This window comes from Micromys minutus (genome assembly GCF_963924665.1).
Source record: "Micromys minutus genome assembly, chromosome: X".
Lineage (NCBI taxonomy): Eukaryota > Metazoa > Chordata > Mammalia > Rodentia > Muridae > Micromys > Micromys minutus.
In genome coordinates this window covers 10,275,480-10,293,329 of record NC_137970.1, presented here as the reverse complement: position 1 = coordinate 10,293,329, position 17,850 = coordinate 10,275,480, and the positions used below count along the sequence as shown (strand labels likewise).

General features: G+C 41.0%; 1 protein-coding gene across 2 annotated transcripts; it reads left to right on the top strand.

The window, feature by feature from the left end:
- The first annotated feature begins 3,097 nt into the window (after positions 1–3,097).
- DDX3X (DEAD-box helicase 3 X-linked) lies at positions 3,098–16,265 on the top strand. Of its 2 annotated transcripts, none has more exons than XM_080911047.1 (17): positions 3,098–3,229; positions 6,425–6,482; positions 7,178–7,222; positions 8,348–8,480; positions 9,247–9,405; positions 9,483–9,582; positions 9,779–9,914; positions 10,152–10,237; positions 10,511–10,609; positions 10,721–10,881; positions 11,353–11,497; positions 11,816–11,960; positions 12,161–12,342; positions 12,484–12,601; positions 12,961–13,114; positions 13,313–13,452; positions 13,609–16,265. In XM_080911047.1, the coding sequence occupies exons 1-17, from the start codon at positions 3,185–3,187 to the stop codon at positions 13,686–13,688; spliced, it is 1,986 nt and encodes a 661-aa protein (XP_080767173.1). In that variant the 5' UTR covers positions 3,098–3,184; the 3' UTR covers positions 13,689–16,265. The 2 variants fall into 2 exon arrangements, with proteins under 2 accessions (XP_080767173.1, XP_080767174.1); XM_080911048.1 differs by having other exon boundaries at positions 7,175–7,222.
- Positions 16,266–17,850: the final 1,585 nt, after the last annotated feature.

Genomic DNA, 17,850 nt, shown 5'->3' with positions numbered 1-17,850 from the left:
GAGAGAATTGGTCCACTGGATACCCAGGTAGATGTGAAACCACATCATCATCTAAGCGCTGTTCCCACAGGTTGGCTTCAAATGTAGCTGGTCTCACTCACGGAAGGAAGATGGTGTTCTTTTGTCTCAAGCATTTCTAAGAGCTCACTGTTTGAGAGAATGAGGCCACTGGTGGTGAGCTGTTATGGTACTTCAGCTGTACAAGCAACACAAGTCTCTAGTTTGTGTTTGTAGCCGCTCAGTAGTTGAGTGGGAGAATTTACATATCTGTGTGTGTGTGTGTGGCTCCTTGTCTGGATATATACTACATGCATGCAGTGTCCTTGGAAGCCAGACGAAAGCATTGAGTCCCCTGTAAATAAAGTTCTATGAAGCAGGACATAGATTCTGGGACCCCCACCCTGGGTCTAAGTGCTCTTAACTGTTGAGTCATCTCTGCAGTCCCAAATTTCTATATTTGACTTTATTTAGCTTTTGAGTCCTGGTCTGCTATGTAGACTAGGCTGGCCTTTAACTCACAGAGATCTCCTTGCCTCCAGGCCTTCTGAGAACTATAGCCTGCTTTTAAATTAAAAAAGAAAGTGTTTTGCCTGCAAGTATGTATGTCTACTATATGCATGCTTGCTGACTAAGGTCAGAAAAGGGCAGTGGATCCCGTGGAACTGGATTTATGAATGGTTGTGAACCACCAAGTGGGTGTTGGGAATCAAACCCAGGTTCTCTACAAGAGCATCCAGTTCTTTTAACCTCTAAGCCATCTCCCCAGCACTCTCCCAAATTTAAATATTTTAATATGTAACTTAAAACAAATTCTGTGCACACCCGTCCATGTGGGGGTATGCGCATGAGGGCGTGCGTGCCCAGGAGGCAGAAGGCATGAGGTACACTGGAGCTGGAACTGCAAGGGCTGTGACCTACCTGACCTATCTGGTAGGAAAGGAAAACCTGCCTTTCATATGTAACTTTTAATTACATTGTTTTTCCCCAAGACAGGGTTTTTCTGAATGCTGGTGCTCAGCTTTCTCTGTCTCTCTGTATGTCTCTCTGTCTGTCTCTCTGTCTCTCTCTCTCTGCCTCTGTGTTTCCGCCTCTCTCTCAGTCCTGACTGTCCTGGACCTCCCCTTGTAGACCATGCTGGCCTCAAACTCAGAGATCCACTAGTCTCTGTCTCCCAGTGCTGGAGTTAAAGGGGTGATCCACCACACCCAGCTTTAATTATATTGTTTTATTACATGTATTGGTTTAGATATTACAGTTAGCCATGCTTTTTGAAACTGGAAAAAAATTAGTTGTATTGTCTATGATTTGTTATTTTAGCATGGTTACAGAGAGTGTTAAAAATACTTATTATAGCTTCCTGCTTCTAGAAACAGTAACAAACAGCTGCATTATCTCTGACTTGTTACTTTATTATGTTTTAAAAGGCTGTTAAAAAAGTTACAGTTCCTCTATGCAAACCCAATAAACTCTTTGTTTTACTAAGAAACAAAACAACGCAGTTTTAAGTAAAACATTGCCAGTACAACCCCAACAAGAAGAACAGCAACATCCAATTGTTACACGAATGAATATTAAAAAACAACAACAACAGGGTTTTGTAGTTTAGTGGTCTCTTTTATAGATGAGAAAAATTGAGAACAAAAGCCGAAAAACAACTTGCCTGGGAACTGTTTTTATTATTTCCGTATCTCTTTAAAAGTTCGGTTTCAATTTTACAGACTGGAAAGGTAGTAGAGTTGTATTGTAAATTATGTGATGAGAACTAATTGTTTGAATTCTGGCAGCAGAAGGCCCCTCGGGCTGGGGAGTGGGGGGTGGGGATGGGGATGGAGAGTCTGTCCTTTTATTTGTGAAACTGAGGGTCAGAAAGGAGTACCTTTTAAGTAACCAGTGTTGCCCTTGCCCAAAAGTCGAGGATTCAAAGTATTCTTTTGGTTTTGTTGTTTAAGGGTACGTGTTTTTGAAGCTGAGACTTGGCAGTGGTCCGCCTAGAAGCGGAGACCACCAGAATCAGCCCCTTTGACGACAGACCCTTTTTCATTCATTATCCTGGTCTAGAGTAGAGGCCAGAGGCAAGTCACCTCGGTCAGGTAACCCCGCCCAGCGCCTCCAGCAGAGACACACACATCCTTGCCACTCCAGGATCCTAGGAGAGTTGCTAGAAACATTCGGGGTCCCTTGTAGTGCAAGCAGCCACCGGCCTGGTGCCAGAAAGGCCACGCGGAAGGACACAGGGGCCTGCAATGACACACACACACCAGCGGAGGCCCAGAGTTCCGGGAGGGTCTTAGATTGCCGGCTCTAGATTCGCGTGAGATAGTTTTATTGTTCCTTCTTAGAGGGGGTGTGGGGGTGTCGTGCCGCAACGGCGATCTGAAGCCTCCAGCGAAACGCACATCCCCTACAGTCCCTGCTCAGCTGGACTTAGGCTATCATCCAGCCTTTCACCGTTCTCCTTCCCCTGTCTAGCTCCCTTCCCCCTTTCTCCTCCCCGCTCCCCCGCCCCCCGTTTTCTCGTCCCTCCCTCCCATTCCCAGCACTAGACAAGCAAGTTCCCCTTCTTCACAAAATGGCCACCTTGCTGGACACCCACGGTCACGTGATCCCGCTGTCCTCCACGGAAAGCTAGGTCTCATTAGGCCAGACAAAGCCAAGTACATCACCTCCACGCTCGGGGAATGAGAGGAAAGGAAGAGTGCTAGGTAGAAAGAGGAAAACTGGGCGCACAGGGGAAGCGGCAGCAAGTAAAGCTAGTATAAATCTTAGGGCCCTATTGCTAGAGGACAGACGGAAATGGTTTCTCGCGAGATCTCGAGAAAACATTAAGATTAGGGGACTGGCGGAGAACAGGGGAAAGCAAAACAAGAGAAGCAGGACCACATATAACGCAGGGTTCTCTATGTGCGGACAAGGATGCGGGTAACTAGACTGGTTAGGAAATCTCACGGGACTAGGACGAGCAACGCGCCGTAAGCAGGCAGAAATCCTAACGGCAGTGGCCGGCCGCCTGGGAGAGGAGGGCACACGTCTTACGTGCTGACGTAGCAGTCCTCCGAGTTGGTATATAAGATCGGTGGCCGCGCGGTGCGCTTCAAAGCCGCAGTTCTCCCGTGAGAGGGCCTTTGCGGTATAGCCAGCACTTGCTCAGCAGCGGAAGACTCCGACTTTTCGGTACTCTTCAGGGATGAGTCATGTGGCAGTGGAAAATGCGCTCGGGCTGGACCAGCAGGTGAGCTGCAGTGGTCGCTGCATCAATCTCTCCCCTGACCTAACCTGCCTTGTGGCGCAGCTCTTTTAAGTTCTGCTTTTGCCTTCCCGTTTCCCCGGATGGCTCGGGCCGGCGGGTGCCAGGATCTAGGGGGCTGTAGAGGAACTGGATGCTGGCGGGGAGTGCTAGAGCCGGTAGTTCTTGCAGCTCGGCTCGGTTCGCGGTATTGTCCCTGGCCCGAGCACAATGGCGGCTTTTGTGTCTGTGCGCAGGCGAGCAGAGGGGGAGGGGGCGCGCGCATTCGGGCGCACGCGCGCACCCTAGTTGATTAGTGACCAGCAGTGTGAGTGTGTGTGTGTGTGTGTGTGTGTGTGTGTGTGTGTGTGTGTGTGTGTGTGTGTGTGGTGGGGGGGTGGATTAGATTGCCCCGCGTGGCGGCGCGCGGCCCGGGGTGGACGGTTTGGGCCTCCATGGCTCCAGTGGCTGTGGTTTTTAAATCCGGGGAAGCGGCGGCGGCGCGCGGGCTAGCAGAGTGGCCGCGCCGCGCTGGAATGTGGGAGGGGGCGCCGCGGGAGGGGGTGCTGGCCTCAGCGCGGGCTAATGGCGGCGGCCTCCTTTGTGTGGCGCAGTCTGGCGGTGCCGCGCGGTCGCCCCCCACCCCCATCCTCCCCCGGGGCCCGCCCGCCAGAGGGGCTCGTATGCGAGCCAGCCGGGTTTCTTCGGCACCGCGGGTCCGGTCGTGTCGCGGCAGGGGAGGACGCGGTTCCCGAGTGGAAAGTTTTGTGACGCAGAAATTTCAGGGCGGATTGGGCGGGGGGAGGAGGGGGAGGGAGACCGGGGCCGCTGCGTGCGCACTTGCGCCGGGCTTGGCGGTGACGCGAGCCACCCAGCGCGGCCCTTGCTCAGCCTTAGGCTTCAGGAAACAGTCCCGCGGTCCCCAGCCCCGCACCCCGCCCTTTACCTGGGCGCAGGGGAGGAACACGGGCCTTGCAAGTGACGTACACCCTGGGATCGGTCCACCCTGGGTTCGTGCTAGAGAGGCAAAATGCCCAGACTATGGCAACAGATAACTTGTTGCTGCCATTGAAGTAAAATTGGGAGATTGATCAGGCCTTTTTTTGATTCCTTAATCGAGATTCCATTTCTACGTTTAGAGGCTGAGAAGAGGATCGGTTGCCTTTCTGCCTGGCCTCCCGGCCTATGTATGACCTGCTATACAGTAACTTCCATGTTGTGATACATTGTAACTTAAAAAGGACACTGTTACATTTTCCATTTAAATGTTACATATTTATACTAAATGATACAATATTGTTGAACTATATTGAAAATATTTTCAAGAACCTTTCGTAGATTGGTAATGGATTCAACTCCGAAACCTTAGGAATTCGGAGTGGTTTAAGTTTGAAATGAGTACCAACAAAACATTTGTCAACTTTGTTGCTTCTTAGATTAATGTTGGCAAATAATAAAAAATCAAAACCAAAACTCGGCAGGCTAGAGAGACCGCTCATCGGTTAAGAGCTGGGTTCAATTCCAAGCAACCACGTGGCAGCTCACGCCTGCTCTAACTCTAGTGGACCCGACACCCTCACACAGACACTAGTGCAGGCAAACTACCAGAGCACATTTTAAAGAGTCATTTAAAAACCCAAAATTCAGATTGTAACAATTGCGGCTTTAAATGGCCGCTACTGTGTCAAAACATGGCAACATTGTTGCTAATGGCAAAGAGGTTACATCTGCTTTCTGTTTTCATGGGCCGCAGGGATACTTGTAGCTAGCCAGGATTGTGGAACTTTAATCGGAGATTTATAGAGTAACCTTTCCTTAAAATATAACGATTCCATCTTTGCTGGTTTTTCTTTTGTTTAGAGGGGTCCCCTTTTCATTTGCGCTTTATACTCCTAAATAGGTTAGTTATATCGACAGTAGGGCTCTCAGTAAATGCAACTGCCGCCCAGCGGGATGACCTGAATTTGATCAGCGTGAGTTCGAGGCTAGCCAAGGGTACAAAGTGAGAACCACCACCACCACCAGTACACATACATAAAATTGTAAGAACTTAAAGAATGAAGACATCGTGTGGCATTTTTATAGAATCTCGTTATCCATCTAAGGAGATGGGTAGGGTAGACTTGATACTCGTGACTGGTTCTGTGAATTTACAGTTAAATGGGAGAACAGGAATTACTTCAGTTTATTCCGTAGCGCTAAGTGGTGAGTGTATTCCAATTTAATATATTTATGCTGTATTTGAAAATCAAGGAACTAAACAATAGTTTCAAAGTTTCTCTTTATACTTTTTAGGTTTAAAATAATACCAAGTCTAGCCCCAGAAAGCTCTGAATACCCAAGAAACAACTCACAGATCATATGAAACTCAAAAAAAGAAAGACCAAAAGTGGAAGCCTGAGTTCTTCTTAGAAAAAAAAATAATACCAAGTATAAAGTTTATATAAAGTATAAAGAAAAAATCTTAACAATTGGTTAGAATGAATCCTGCACTCATCTAACGTATGTGGCTTTTGTTTTTAGACAGGGTCTGACTTAGCCCAGGCTACGTATATTGCTAAGAATATCTTTGAACTCCTGATCTACCTACCTCCACTTCTGCAATACTGGGATTACAGACATGAATCTTCACACTTTATACGGTACTAGGTAGCACTCTACCAACAGAACTAAGCTCTTGAGCACGTAGTTAATGTTTTTAAACAATTTTGTTTGGCTGCCCTGACCTCAAACTTTAAAAAAAGTTTTTGTTTAATGTGTCTGCTTGTACATGTGTGTTGTACCATGTCTTTGGAGACCAGAAGTGAGCGGTGGATCTGGAAGTGGAGGTGTTAAGTAGGTGCTCTAGAGCTGTTTTAGCCACTTGGACACTGAGATTAATACCACGATGCCTGGCTGAAATTCTGACATTCAACATAACTAAGTTTTAGTTTCTCAAATAGGGAGGTTTACTATGGAAAATGTTTACAGGAAAATTTTTTTTGAACAATTGAATTCGGATCCAGTTTCTGATTTTGTGACTTGCTTTCTGTGGTTCTTACAGTGGCATTACTTAGGACTCTAGTGCATTCCTGACCACATTCTAGATTTTATCAATAGCCGTGTGGGCTCTGAGAGGCAGCTATTTCAGTTTGGGACCAGGAAACGGGAGTATTTTCATTTCATTCAACATCGAGGCTAAACAATCTGATTTCCTTCTAGTTTGCTGGCCTAGACCTGAACTCTTCAGATAATCAGACTGGAGGAAGTACAGCGAGCAGTAAGTAAAACATTTTGTGGATATACTGAATATCAGAGCTAGATATCTTAATATTTGAGTGTCAGTAATTTAATGAACACAGAATTTAGAAGTGCTAGGCATATAGGTTGGTGAACAAGTCCTTGAATAGCACATGCAAAGCCCTTGTTCCATCTCTATTGCTGCTAAAAAAAGAATATTAGTTGGTTCAGGACATTGTATACATGCGTACGGGGTGGTCTTTGATACTTATGTGTATGTTTATTCCCACCCAATAATCAATGTTTATTTTGGACATTTGAAACCAAAGCCACCAGTTTACCTTGGTACTTTGTTTAAATTTCATGGTTTTTGCCAATCTGAGAATCTTTTTAACCCATCCTAACATTTTTTAAATATTTAATTCAGAAGTGCAAAGAGAATTGGGATAAATAACTAGTAGTGGCCAGTTAACTGGCTGACAAAGCTAGCCTCACACTTAGATTCACCTGCCTTTGCTGGGACTAAAGGCAAGTATCACCACACCCACCGCCACACCCAACCTAACTACTACTGGGCTGGCCTTTAGAATTACAGGCATAATGCCTAGCTTTAGATCACCAACCTTAAGGTTGTTAAGTTAATAGGAATTTTGATGAAGGTATTTTAGGAATTTTACTGTGAAGGTATTTGGCATTTTTCTTTTTATTATTATTAATTTTGTGTTCTTTTAGAAGGGCGCTATATCCCTCCTCATTTAAGGAACAGAGAAGCTACTAAAGGTGAGTCCTTCCTACTAGTTTGGTAAATCTAATTCTTGATTCATTTAGAAATTTGTCAACCTAGGGAAGGAAAGGCAGCTTGGGAAGCCTATACATTTCTCCCATGATTGATTTAAAGTACTGGAGTAACTTGGAAAACCTTACCTAATGTCACACCATGGAAAGTTGGCCTTTGGTGTCTTGGTTTTGTATGACTTACTAGTCTCTTAATTACATCTTGCTGTTTTTAATTTGAGAAAATAGTGCTGTGGTGTGTAGTACAAACTATACGAACATAGGTTGTTTTTGTCTTAACATATGAGCAGAAGATGGACTTAGCACAAGATAAACTCAGTCACATACATTCTAGTGAAGTGGAATAAAACAGGTTTGCCAAAAGAAATTAGAAGAGGAGGAATCTTAAATTTTACTACTAGAAGAAAAATCTGGAAAAGCAATTAAGTTCTGGATTGCTAGGGAAAACACATGGCTGGGTAAAGAAAGTAGCTTGTAAATGTCTCTGACTAATAAGATGCCTTTGAAGCTACTTCAACCTTACTTGTCTTAAATGTAACTGTCATTGGTCAGCCCTACTTAGTTAATTAAATATTTATATTTGACTTTGTATTGGGAGCATATAGGGGAGAGTTTATTTTTTTAATATTTTAGATACTGTTAAGCTTGCAAACAAACCACTAAAATTATACCATTTGGACTATGATTCACATGTACAAGTCATTGTCTTGCTATTGGAACTGAAAAATAGTAAACCAAATAATAAGGGCGATGTTAATTGACTTTCCTTGTAAATTCATTCACATCTATAAAGTGAATGGTGGAACATAGTTATGTGATAGAAGACAGTACCACAGTCATCTTGCTAAAGGCAAAGTTGTTGACCTCAGATGTTCATTAACAATATTCTTAGCCTGTCAGATTATATGAACTGCTATACAGTTCTCTAGTAAAGAGAACTGGAGACTTTAGTTATGTCTTAGTAATCTTTTGGTGCCACCTTTAGAATACATTGGCATTTAATGGCCAGAGAGATAAAAAGAGCTCAGTAGGCTTAAAATTCAGAAAGATTAAGACCATGTGTCAATAGGATTCTTTACAGTTTGTGGTCATTTGTTTTTTTATTTCTAGGGTTCTATGACAAAGACAGTTCGGGGTGGAGTTCCAGTAAAGATAAGGATGCATACAGCAGTTTTGGATCCCGCGGTGATTCAAGAGGGAAGTCTAGCTTCTTTGGTGATCGTGGAAGTGGATCAAGGGGAAGGTAAATGAAGCCATTTTACATATATACAATATTGCTCTAAACATTTCTATCAGAATAAAGTGGATGTCAGGCATTATATCTACTTAACTCACTACATTTTCTTAGCTGTAAGCTTGAATCTATTACACAGAAATCAGATGAAAGGACAGTGTTGGTACACTTTAATCCCAGCACTTGGGAGTCAGGCAGGTGGATCTGAGTTCTAGGACCACCAACCCAGAAATCCTGTTTTAAAAAACAAGAAAAAGTACAAATATGAAGTCAGTTTTTCTGTTTCTCAGGTTTTAATATTATCTCTTTTAGAAGTAATTTTATAGTGAGTGGCCTAATTTGCTTGAGCTCTTTGTAGACTTATGGCACAATAAATGCCTATTAATTATACAAATGTGGTAATCGATCTCATGCCTAATAGCTGTGTCCAGATTTTTGGCAGACCTAAAACTAAGAACAGGATTTTAAAAAAAGGATTAAAAAGAAAAGGTTGTCACATGAATCTTTGATCTGAACAATTGATGTTTGAGGGTGCTATTTCTTCTTTATTACTAAATATATTTTGACAAACATTGAAGGCATGGGCTATGTGCCCATTTACATTTTTTAAAGCTTTTTAAATGATAGTATGTATGTTATAAGACTGGACTATGACTTTAGAAATAAGATTCTGGATCAAACTGTTCACATCTTGTGGTTGATCAATTTCTTTGTCAGGTGCTTTTCTGGAGTGAAGTGATGGTTAAGATTTTAATCTATTACTTGTGATACCCAGGTTTGATGATCGTGGACGGGGAGACTATGATGGCATTGGTAGCCGTGGAGATAGAAGTGGCTTTGGCAAATTTGAAAGAGGTGGAAATAGTCGCTGGTGTGACAAATCAGATGAAGATGACTGGTCAAAGCCACTCCCACCAAGTGAACGCTTGGAACAGTAAGTTTTTGAAGTTTGCTATTTGATAAAATTTTTCTCATTGGTATTGCATGTGACCTTAACAATCTTTATTTCAGGGAACTCTTTTCTGGAGGCAATACTGGGATTAACTTCGAGAAGTATGATGACATTCCAGTTGAAGCAACAGGCAACAACTGTCCTCCACACATTGAAAGTGTAAGTACTTGCTTGATTAAACTACCGAGTTTGTGGAAAGGGGGGCATTGGTTGCATTATTACCTAATTTGCTTTTTGAAATAGGTACAGTGTAAAAGCCAACTAAGTGATGATATGTTAAAATTTTGTTCTCATTCACAAATTAACATAAAACAGCTTCAGGTAACATTTCTACTTATGCCATTGAATTTGACAGTTCAGTGATGTCGAGATGGGAGAAATTATTATGGGAAACATTGAGCTTACTCGTTATACTCGCCCAACTCCAGTACAGAAGCATGCTATTCCTATTATCAAAGAGAAAAGAGACTTGATGGCTTGTGCTCAAACAGGTAAGCTCATTTGGTTAAATGTCACTTTTCTAGTAAAGAAACACATAGTAGATACTTATGGGTTTATATAGTGTCAAAGAAGCCATAGATGATAACATAAATATGGCTGTATTCTAGTTATATGAACTTTCTGCAAAGTTTGGGCCTAAAATAAAAGTACTAATTAACTAGCAGTGTTGATTCAGAAGTAATGAGGGTTTTATTGTGTTCTGCTGATGAACATATTTCTCTTAACAGGCTCTGGAAAAACTGCAGCATTTCTCTTACCCATCTTGAGTCAGATTTATGCTGATGGTCCAGGAGAGGCTCTGAGGGCCATGAAGGTGATTTTCATTGGTGCTTGGAATGAGGCTTAGGGTTTTATATGTTAAGCAAGTGCTCTTGTCATTGAGCTGTATGCCCATTGCAGTGATTTTTATAAAGCAGAATCATTGTGAAGCTTGTAGGAAGCTATTGAGCATTCCAAGTGGTGCTAAGACTAGCTTACTGAAATTTTATGGTATAGTATATAAATTGCAAAGGAAAATGAATTATTTATACATTAAGCTAAGTTAGAATTTAGCATGCAGATTAATTAACAAATTTCTATTTCTTAGGAAAATGGGAGATATGGGCGTCGTAAACAGTATCCAATCTCCTTGGTACTGGCACCAACAAGAGAATTGGCAGTGCAGATCTATGAGGAAGCCAGAAAAGTAAGTGTGCCTTTCAGTGATTCATAGTTTGCCAATTGATTCTAGTAATATATTTTATAGCCATGTAAACAATCTTGGTATTGAATTTGATGGAGGTTCTTTGTTTTATAGTTCTCATACCGATCTAGAGTCCGACCTTGTGTGGTTTATGGTGGTGCTGAAATTGGTCAGCAGATTCGAGACTTAGAACGTGGATGCCACTTGTTAGTAGCAACTCCTGGACGTCTAGTGGACATGATGGAGAGAGGGAAGATCGGGTTAGACTTCTGCAAGTATGTGTTAGCTTGTTTAAGTGTAAATACTAAAAGAAGTGGGTTATAAAAATTTATGATCATTTCAATCAATGCTGAAAAGTCAGCTAATACTTTAGTACAGGATAATAGCTAGATCCAAGAACAAAGGGGGGGTCACTCAGTAAGATGGCCAAGTAGGTAAGGTGCTTGCTGCCAAGCCTGATGGCATGACTCATTCTATTGCTTTCTTTAACCATCATGATGTGGGGAAGTTTACTTATGCAGATTGTCCTCGGTATGCTCTATATACATGTGTATATACACACAAAACTTGAAACATTAAAAAGCTAGTTGGCTCTGACCTTGGATGATTTTATCTTGGAGCAAGAATACTTTGTGATTTTTTTTTTCCTATGTAACTTTTATGAAAAAGTGTTAACTACATTGATAAAACTATAAATTGCCTTGATTTCTTCTCAAAATCTTAGCTGATTTTTTTTTTCATGACAGATACCTGGTGTTAGATGAAGCTGACCGGATGTTAGACATGGGGTTTGAACCTCAGATCCGTAGAATAGTTGAACAAGACACTATGCCTCCAAAAGGTGTCCGCCACACTATGATGTTTAGTGCTACTTTTCCTAAGGAAATACAGGTACTATTAGGCAATTTTCACTTACTTAAAGATTTTATTTCAGTAGATGTTTTCAGGGTTTTGTTATATAGAACAGGCTGACCCTCCTGCTTGCTAGGCTTAAAGGAATGAGCTACCACACTAGACCAGAAATAATGGGGAGTGGGGGTGGTGGCAAAATGGTCCAATGAGTAAAATTGCTGCTCGAATTAAATCCCTGGAACCCATGTGATGAGAAAGGAGAATCAACTTGAAGTTGTATTATGATATCCACACTTAACAAACATCAGTAATAAAACTGTGAAATTAAAGGAGTGAATGGCTTTTTTTTTTCTCCAGATGCTGGCCCGTGATTTCTTAGATGAGTACATATTTCTGGCTGTAGGAAGAGTTGGGTCTACTTCAGAGAACATCACACAAAAAGTTGTTTGGGTGGAGGAGATGGACAAAAGATCATTTCTGCTTGACCTTCTAAATGCAACAGGTAAAACTAGCTCTCTATGACTGTTTATGTAATAAGTATTTATGTAATGAGAATACTCATTAGTTCTCTGTGACTATGTAATGATTGTATCACCATCATTTTCTGCCTTATTCAAAATATTGTCATATATCCAATTGTCTATAATACATACTTACAAAGTATTGTTTACTAATGATGAGAAACCTTATTTTCAAATCCAGGCAAGGACTCCCTGACTCTGGTGTTTGTGGAGACTAAAAAGGGTGCAGATTCGCTGGAGGATTTCTTATACCATGAAGGATATGCTTGTACCAGTATCCATGGAGACCGTTCTCAGAGAGATAGGGAAGAGGCCCTTCACCAGTTCCGCTCAGGAAAAAGCCCAATTCTAGTGGCTACAGCAGTATGTATAATACTGTGTTTTTTTTTTTTTGTTGTTTTTTTGTTTTTGTTTTTGTTTTTTTTTTTTTTTTTTTACTCAAAGTTTATTGTGTCCAAATACTTGGCTTTTAGTGGTCAATCTATAACAAAAGTCATATTTCAGGTAGCAGCAAGAGGACTGGATATTTCAAATGTGAAGCATGTTATTAATTTTGACCTGCCTAGTGATATTGAAGAATATGTGCATCGCATTGGCCGTACAGGGCGTGTTGGGAACCTTGGTAAGTGTTTAGTTACCGGATATCCTGATTGGGTTTTTTGTTTTATTGTAATGGCACAGGAAAGAACTTTATAGCTTTTTGTTTTAAGACCAGGATGGTCTTGACCTCAATACAATCTAGCTATTTCTGCCTCCAGAGTGCTAGATTAAAGCTGTTTTCATGACCATGCACACCTGCCTACAATTTATAGTATCTTAAACATTATGATTCTTATTTTTCACAATGTAGTCAGGATTTATTGGTTAAATAGCTGGTGGTAATATTTTTATTATCTGATAAGAAAAGAAAGAATGATAAGCTATTTTCTGGAGTACGTTTTTGTTTTTGTTTATGTGTGGTTGTTTTGTGAACTGTTTTAGGTCTTGCCACCTCATTCTTCAATGAAAGGAATGCAAATATTACTAAGGATTTACTGGATCTTCTTGTTGAAGCAAAACAAGAAGTGCCATCGTGGTTAGAAAACATGGCTTTTGAACACCATTACAAGGGTAGCAGTCGTGGACGTTCTAAGAGGTAAGGTATACACATGATGTATAGGGGCATGAAAACTTTCTCAGTATTGCTTAAAGTGATTTAATTTTGACCTATCAATGCTTATACCTTTGAAAATTATTGGGAAAAGTATAAATGATGAAGATAGAAATGAATTATTAGGGACTTGCGTTTAATATCTTCATGTAAACCAACATGACTTTTCCCCACCCCTTGCAGCAGTCGATTTAGTGGCGGTTTTGGTGCCAGAGACTATCGACAAAGTAGCGGTGCCAGCAGTTCCAGCTTCAGCAGCAGCCGTGCAAGCAGCAGTCGAAGTGGTGGGGGCGGCCATGGCAGCAGCAGAGGATTTGGTGGAGGTACTTAGTATTCATTTGTCTTAAACCTTGTTAACCTTAAACACAGATAAGACCATTGGGGGATGTTCAGCACTGTAACTTTTCAGAACTTTTGAAGAAAAATATTGTTGCTAACAATGAATGGATGACTTAATTACTTTTTTTCTCTCTCACCAGGTGGCTACGGAGGCTTTTACAACAGTGATGGATATGGAGGAAATTATAACTCCCAGGGGGTTGACTGGTGGGGAAACTGAGCCTGCTTTGTAGTAGGTCACCCTGCCAAACAAGCTAATATGGAAACCACATGTAACTTAGCCAGACTATACCTTGTGTAGCTTCAAGAACTCGCAGTACATTACCAGCTGTGATTCTCCACTGAAATTTTTTTTTTTTAAGGGAGCTCAAGGTCACAAGTAAAGATGAAAGGAACAATCAGCAGCCCTGTTCTGAAGGTGGTTTGAAGACTTCATTGCTGTAGTTTGGATTAACTCCCCTCCCGCCTACCCCTATCCCAAAACTGCATTTATAATTTTGTGACTGAGGATCATTTGTTTGTTAATGTACTGTGCCTTTAACTTTAGACAACTTTTTATTTTGATGTCCTGTTGGCTCAGTAATGCTCAAGATTCCAATTGTTTTTGACAAAATAAATTTACTGAACTTGGGCTAAAATCAAACCTTGGCACACAGGTGTGATACAACTTAACAGGAATCATCGATTCATCCATAAATAATATAAGGGAAAACTCAAGCGGTAGCCTGTCTTAGGGCTTTTGATACTTGCAGATTGGGGAAAACAAACAACAAACGTCTTGAAGCATATTAATGGAATTAGTTTCTAATGTGGCAAACTGTATTGAGTTAAAGTTCTGATTTGCTCACTCTATCCTGGATAGGTATTTAGAACCTGATAATAGTCTTTAAACAAGCCATTCCAGTCATGATGAGGTGATGTATGAATACATGCATACATTCAAAGCACTGTTCTCAAAGTTAATGCAAGTAAATGCAGCAATTCCTCTTTCAATGTTTAGGCAGATCGTTAACTATGAGCTAGCCAAATGTGGGCATGTTATTACAGGGAAAGTTTAAAGGTCTGATAACTTGAAATAGGTTTTTAGGAGAATTCATCTACTTAGACTTTTTAAATGCCTGCCATACAAGAAATTGAAATGGTAGAATGGCTGACCACAGCAATGACCAGCCCTCACTTAGGGCTCTGGATGATTTTTGGTCTAATAACGCATGCTAGTGTTGATGTTTTTTGGTCAAGATGGGGATGAACAGGAAGAATTATGCAGCAGGCTTTATTTTAAATGCCGATTCACATTACTATGTTCAAGCTGCGTTGAGATGTTAAACTGGCTTACTATAGACTTTGTAAAAAAAAAACAAAAACAAAATCAAAACAAATGGCTCCAGAAGAGTAACAAACTGAAATCTGAGATCACACAGGTTGGAAATATGTACATAACTGCACAAGGTGTCAATTCTGCTCTACAGTGCAGTTTAGTCAGTTTTAGTTGCATAGGTTTCCATTGTATTTGTAGTCTGTTTATGCTAAATCTGGCCAAAGATGAGCATTGTCCACCACTAAAATGCCTATGCCACTTGGAATTCTGGGCTAATTTTGTGACCAGAATGCAGTGATAAAAACGCTCAATCTTTTTACAGTGGCATAGGAAGATGGCAAAAATTTCCTAAAGTGCAATAGATTTTCAAGTGTATTGTGCCTTGTTCTAAAACTTTTATTAAGTAGGTGCACTTGACAGTATTGAGGTCATTTGTTATGGTGCTATTTCAATTAGTCTAGGTTTAGGCCCTTGTACATTTTGCCCATAACTTTTTACAAAGTACTTCTTTTATTGCACATTCAGAGAATTTTATATATATGTCTTGTGTGCGTGTCCTTAAACTTCCAATCTTATTTTGTCTCTTGGAGATTGTTGAACGCAGCTTGTCTAGGAAAGGGATGGGACTAGATTCTAAAATTTATTTGGGACCATGGGAATGATAGTTGGGAAGAAAACTTTGCACACGACAGATTTCTAGATACTTTTTGCTGCTAGTTTTATGTAATATTTATTGAACATTTTGACAAATATTTATTTTTGTAAGCCTAAAAGTGATTCTTTGAAAGTTTAAAGAAACTTGACCAAAAGACAGTACAAAAACACTGGCACTTGAATGTTGAATGTCACCGTATGCGTGAAATTATATATTTCGGGGTAGTGTGAGCTTTTAATGTTAAGTCATAATAAACTCTTAAGTCAAATTAAGCAGACCCGGCATTGGCAGTGTAGCCATAACTTTCTGATGTTAGTAAAAACAAAATTGGCGACTTGAAACTAAATCATGCCAAGGTTTTGATACACTTGTCTTAAGATATTAATGAAACACTTCAAAACACTGATACAAAGTGTCCAGATTCTCAGATGTTTGTTGTGTGAGTTTTGTTTAGTTGTATTTTTTTTTTTCAGTGAATGTCTGGCACATTGCAATCCTCAAACATGTGGTTATCTTTGTTGTATTGGCATATTCAGTGACTTGTACATTCAGCAATAGCATTTGAGCAAGTTTTATCAGCAAGCAATATTTTCAGTTATGTTTCAAAATTAAGAATGGGTTTAAACTTGCTGAATGTAAAGATTGACCCTCAAGTCACTGTAGCTTTAGTAGTTGCTTATTGTATTAGTTTAGATGCTAGCACTGCATGTGCTGTGCATATTCTGGTTTTATTAAAATAAAAAGTTGAACTGCACAGTCTCCTTTGTTGTTGTCAATTGTGGTTTACTTTTAGAGGTGAAAATAAAGTTGTGCTCTTGCCTGAATTGCAACGTGTCATTTGTTTTTTAAAAGTGCCTCTTGTAGGCAGAGAGTCGTGTATAAAAGCAGTGTTGGGAGACAGCGCAACTGCATTTTTTGTGTTAGATGTGGGTGTTGAGATACACATTATTCTATAACGTATTTGTAGAAAGAACTTTGGAATTTGCTCTGCAGCCTCGCTGGTCTCCGAACCCCCTGCATCTGCCTCTGCATCCCTGTGCTGAGAACAAAATTGTAGTTTGAAAAGCTGCATAAAGTGAGTGAGAAGCTTTTATAGGACTTCTAATCTAATTGAACTTAATCGTTCAAAGCTGATTTGGTATAGCAGGGTTCTTGTGTATATTGTACATTGTTATGGTTTGTAAGTGTCCTAGAACTCTGCTGGGAGTGAGCGGAGCTGCCACCACTGACCATTTCTCCCTGTTTTAAGCTGTAGTGGCTTTAAGAACTTTCCCGGTTTGCCAATCTATTCTGGCATGTTTTATCAGAGTCACCTGGGTCAAGGATGGCCAGAGTGAAGACTATTAGTTCATATACTGTGCTTAATGTGACTTCCACTGTAGTGGGTACCAGGTTTCGCCAACAGGACAATTTCAGATTTCTTCAAAGCTGGCAAGAATAACCAATCTCACTTGGTCCCATTTGGTCATCTGCATCCCGTCAGTCATGTACTTGACACTTTTGTAACAAGTTGGAGTATAGAAGTTATTTACTCAAGAGACTGAGTTTTTCAGCCACCATCCTCTTGCCTTAGCCCCCAACCAATAGTAGCCTCCCAAGATTGTCAGGCAAGAGACTCAAAGTTTGTATTAATAGTTGTGTCCTCGTGCATTTGAAAATAACTGCACAAACACTACACATCTTGTGTTTCCTTTTGCCTTTAGATTATCTTGCAGGGCACTGACCCCGTGAAGCACTTGGCCACATGGTTGGCTTTGTTCCACTTCTGACAACACTCATTGGTTAGGCACATTTCCCTTTCTTGCCCTTCAGTTTGTGATCAGTATGTTACGTACTGGGGAAGAGGGCTTTTTGTGACCTGAAAAGGTGTTTACTATAGAAGAAATGATCAAAATTTGTAAGCCCGAAAATATCTGAAGAGTTTTAAGAGTTATCTGCCATGTAACTCTGATTCTGAGATTGTCCCCAGGTAAGGTGAAAATGCATAGACAGTTTGTCTGATAGTTAACAGCACTATTGACTGTCCCAAAGCTGGAACAAGTAAACGAGCACTATCCTGAGGGACCAAGCCATGTCCCCAATTCTTCTGAAAGGATGTTATGTGGGCATGCGACATGACTACTGTGGCACCTACCCTGCCTAGTGTGCTGTGCATAAACTACTTTCATCCCAAGTACCCAAGGGTCATTTAGGGCGGTGCTTCTCAACCTACCTAATGCTTCCCCTTTTAATATGGTTCCTCACGCTGTGGCAGCCCCCAGTCAGATTACTTTTGTTGCTACTTCATAACTGATTCTGCTACTGTTATGAGTTGTAAATATGTGCAGGATAGCAGACATGAGTCCCCTGTGATCAGGGGTCATTCAACCCTCAAAGGGGTCAACACGCATAGGTTGAGAACCGCCAGTT

Bases quoted from the DNA above. Each gene is read 5' to 3' on its own strand.
- DDX3X (XM_080911048.1), top strand. From the start codon at position 3,185: ATGAGTCATGTGGCAGTGGAAAATGCGCTCGGGCTGGACCAGCAG. The intron at 10,238-10,510 runs GTGATTTTCATT...TCTATTTCTTAG, and splicing joins AGGCTCTGAGGGCCATGAAG to GAAAATGGGAGATATGGGCG. The intron at 11,498-11,815 runs GTACTATTAGGC...TTTTTTCTCCAG, and splicing joins CTTTTCCTAAGGAAATACAG to ATGCTGGCCCGTGATTTCTT.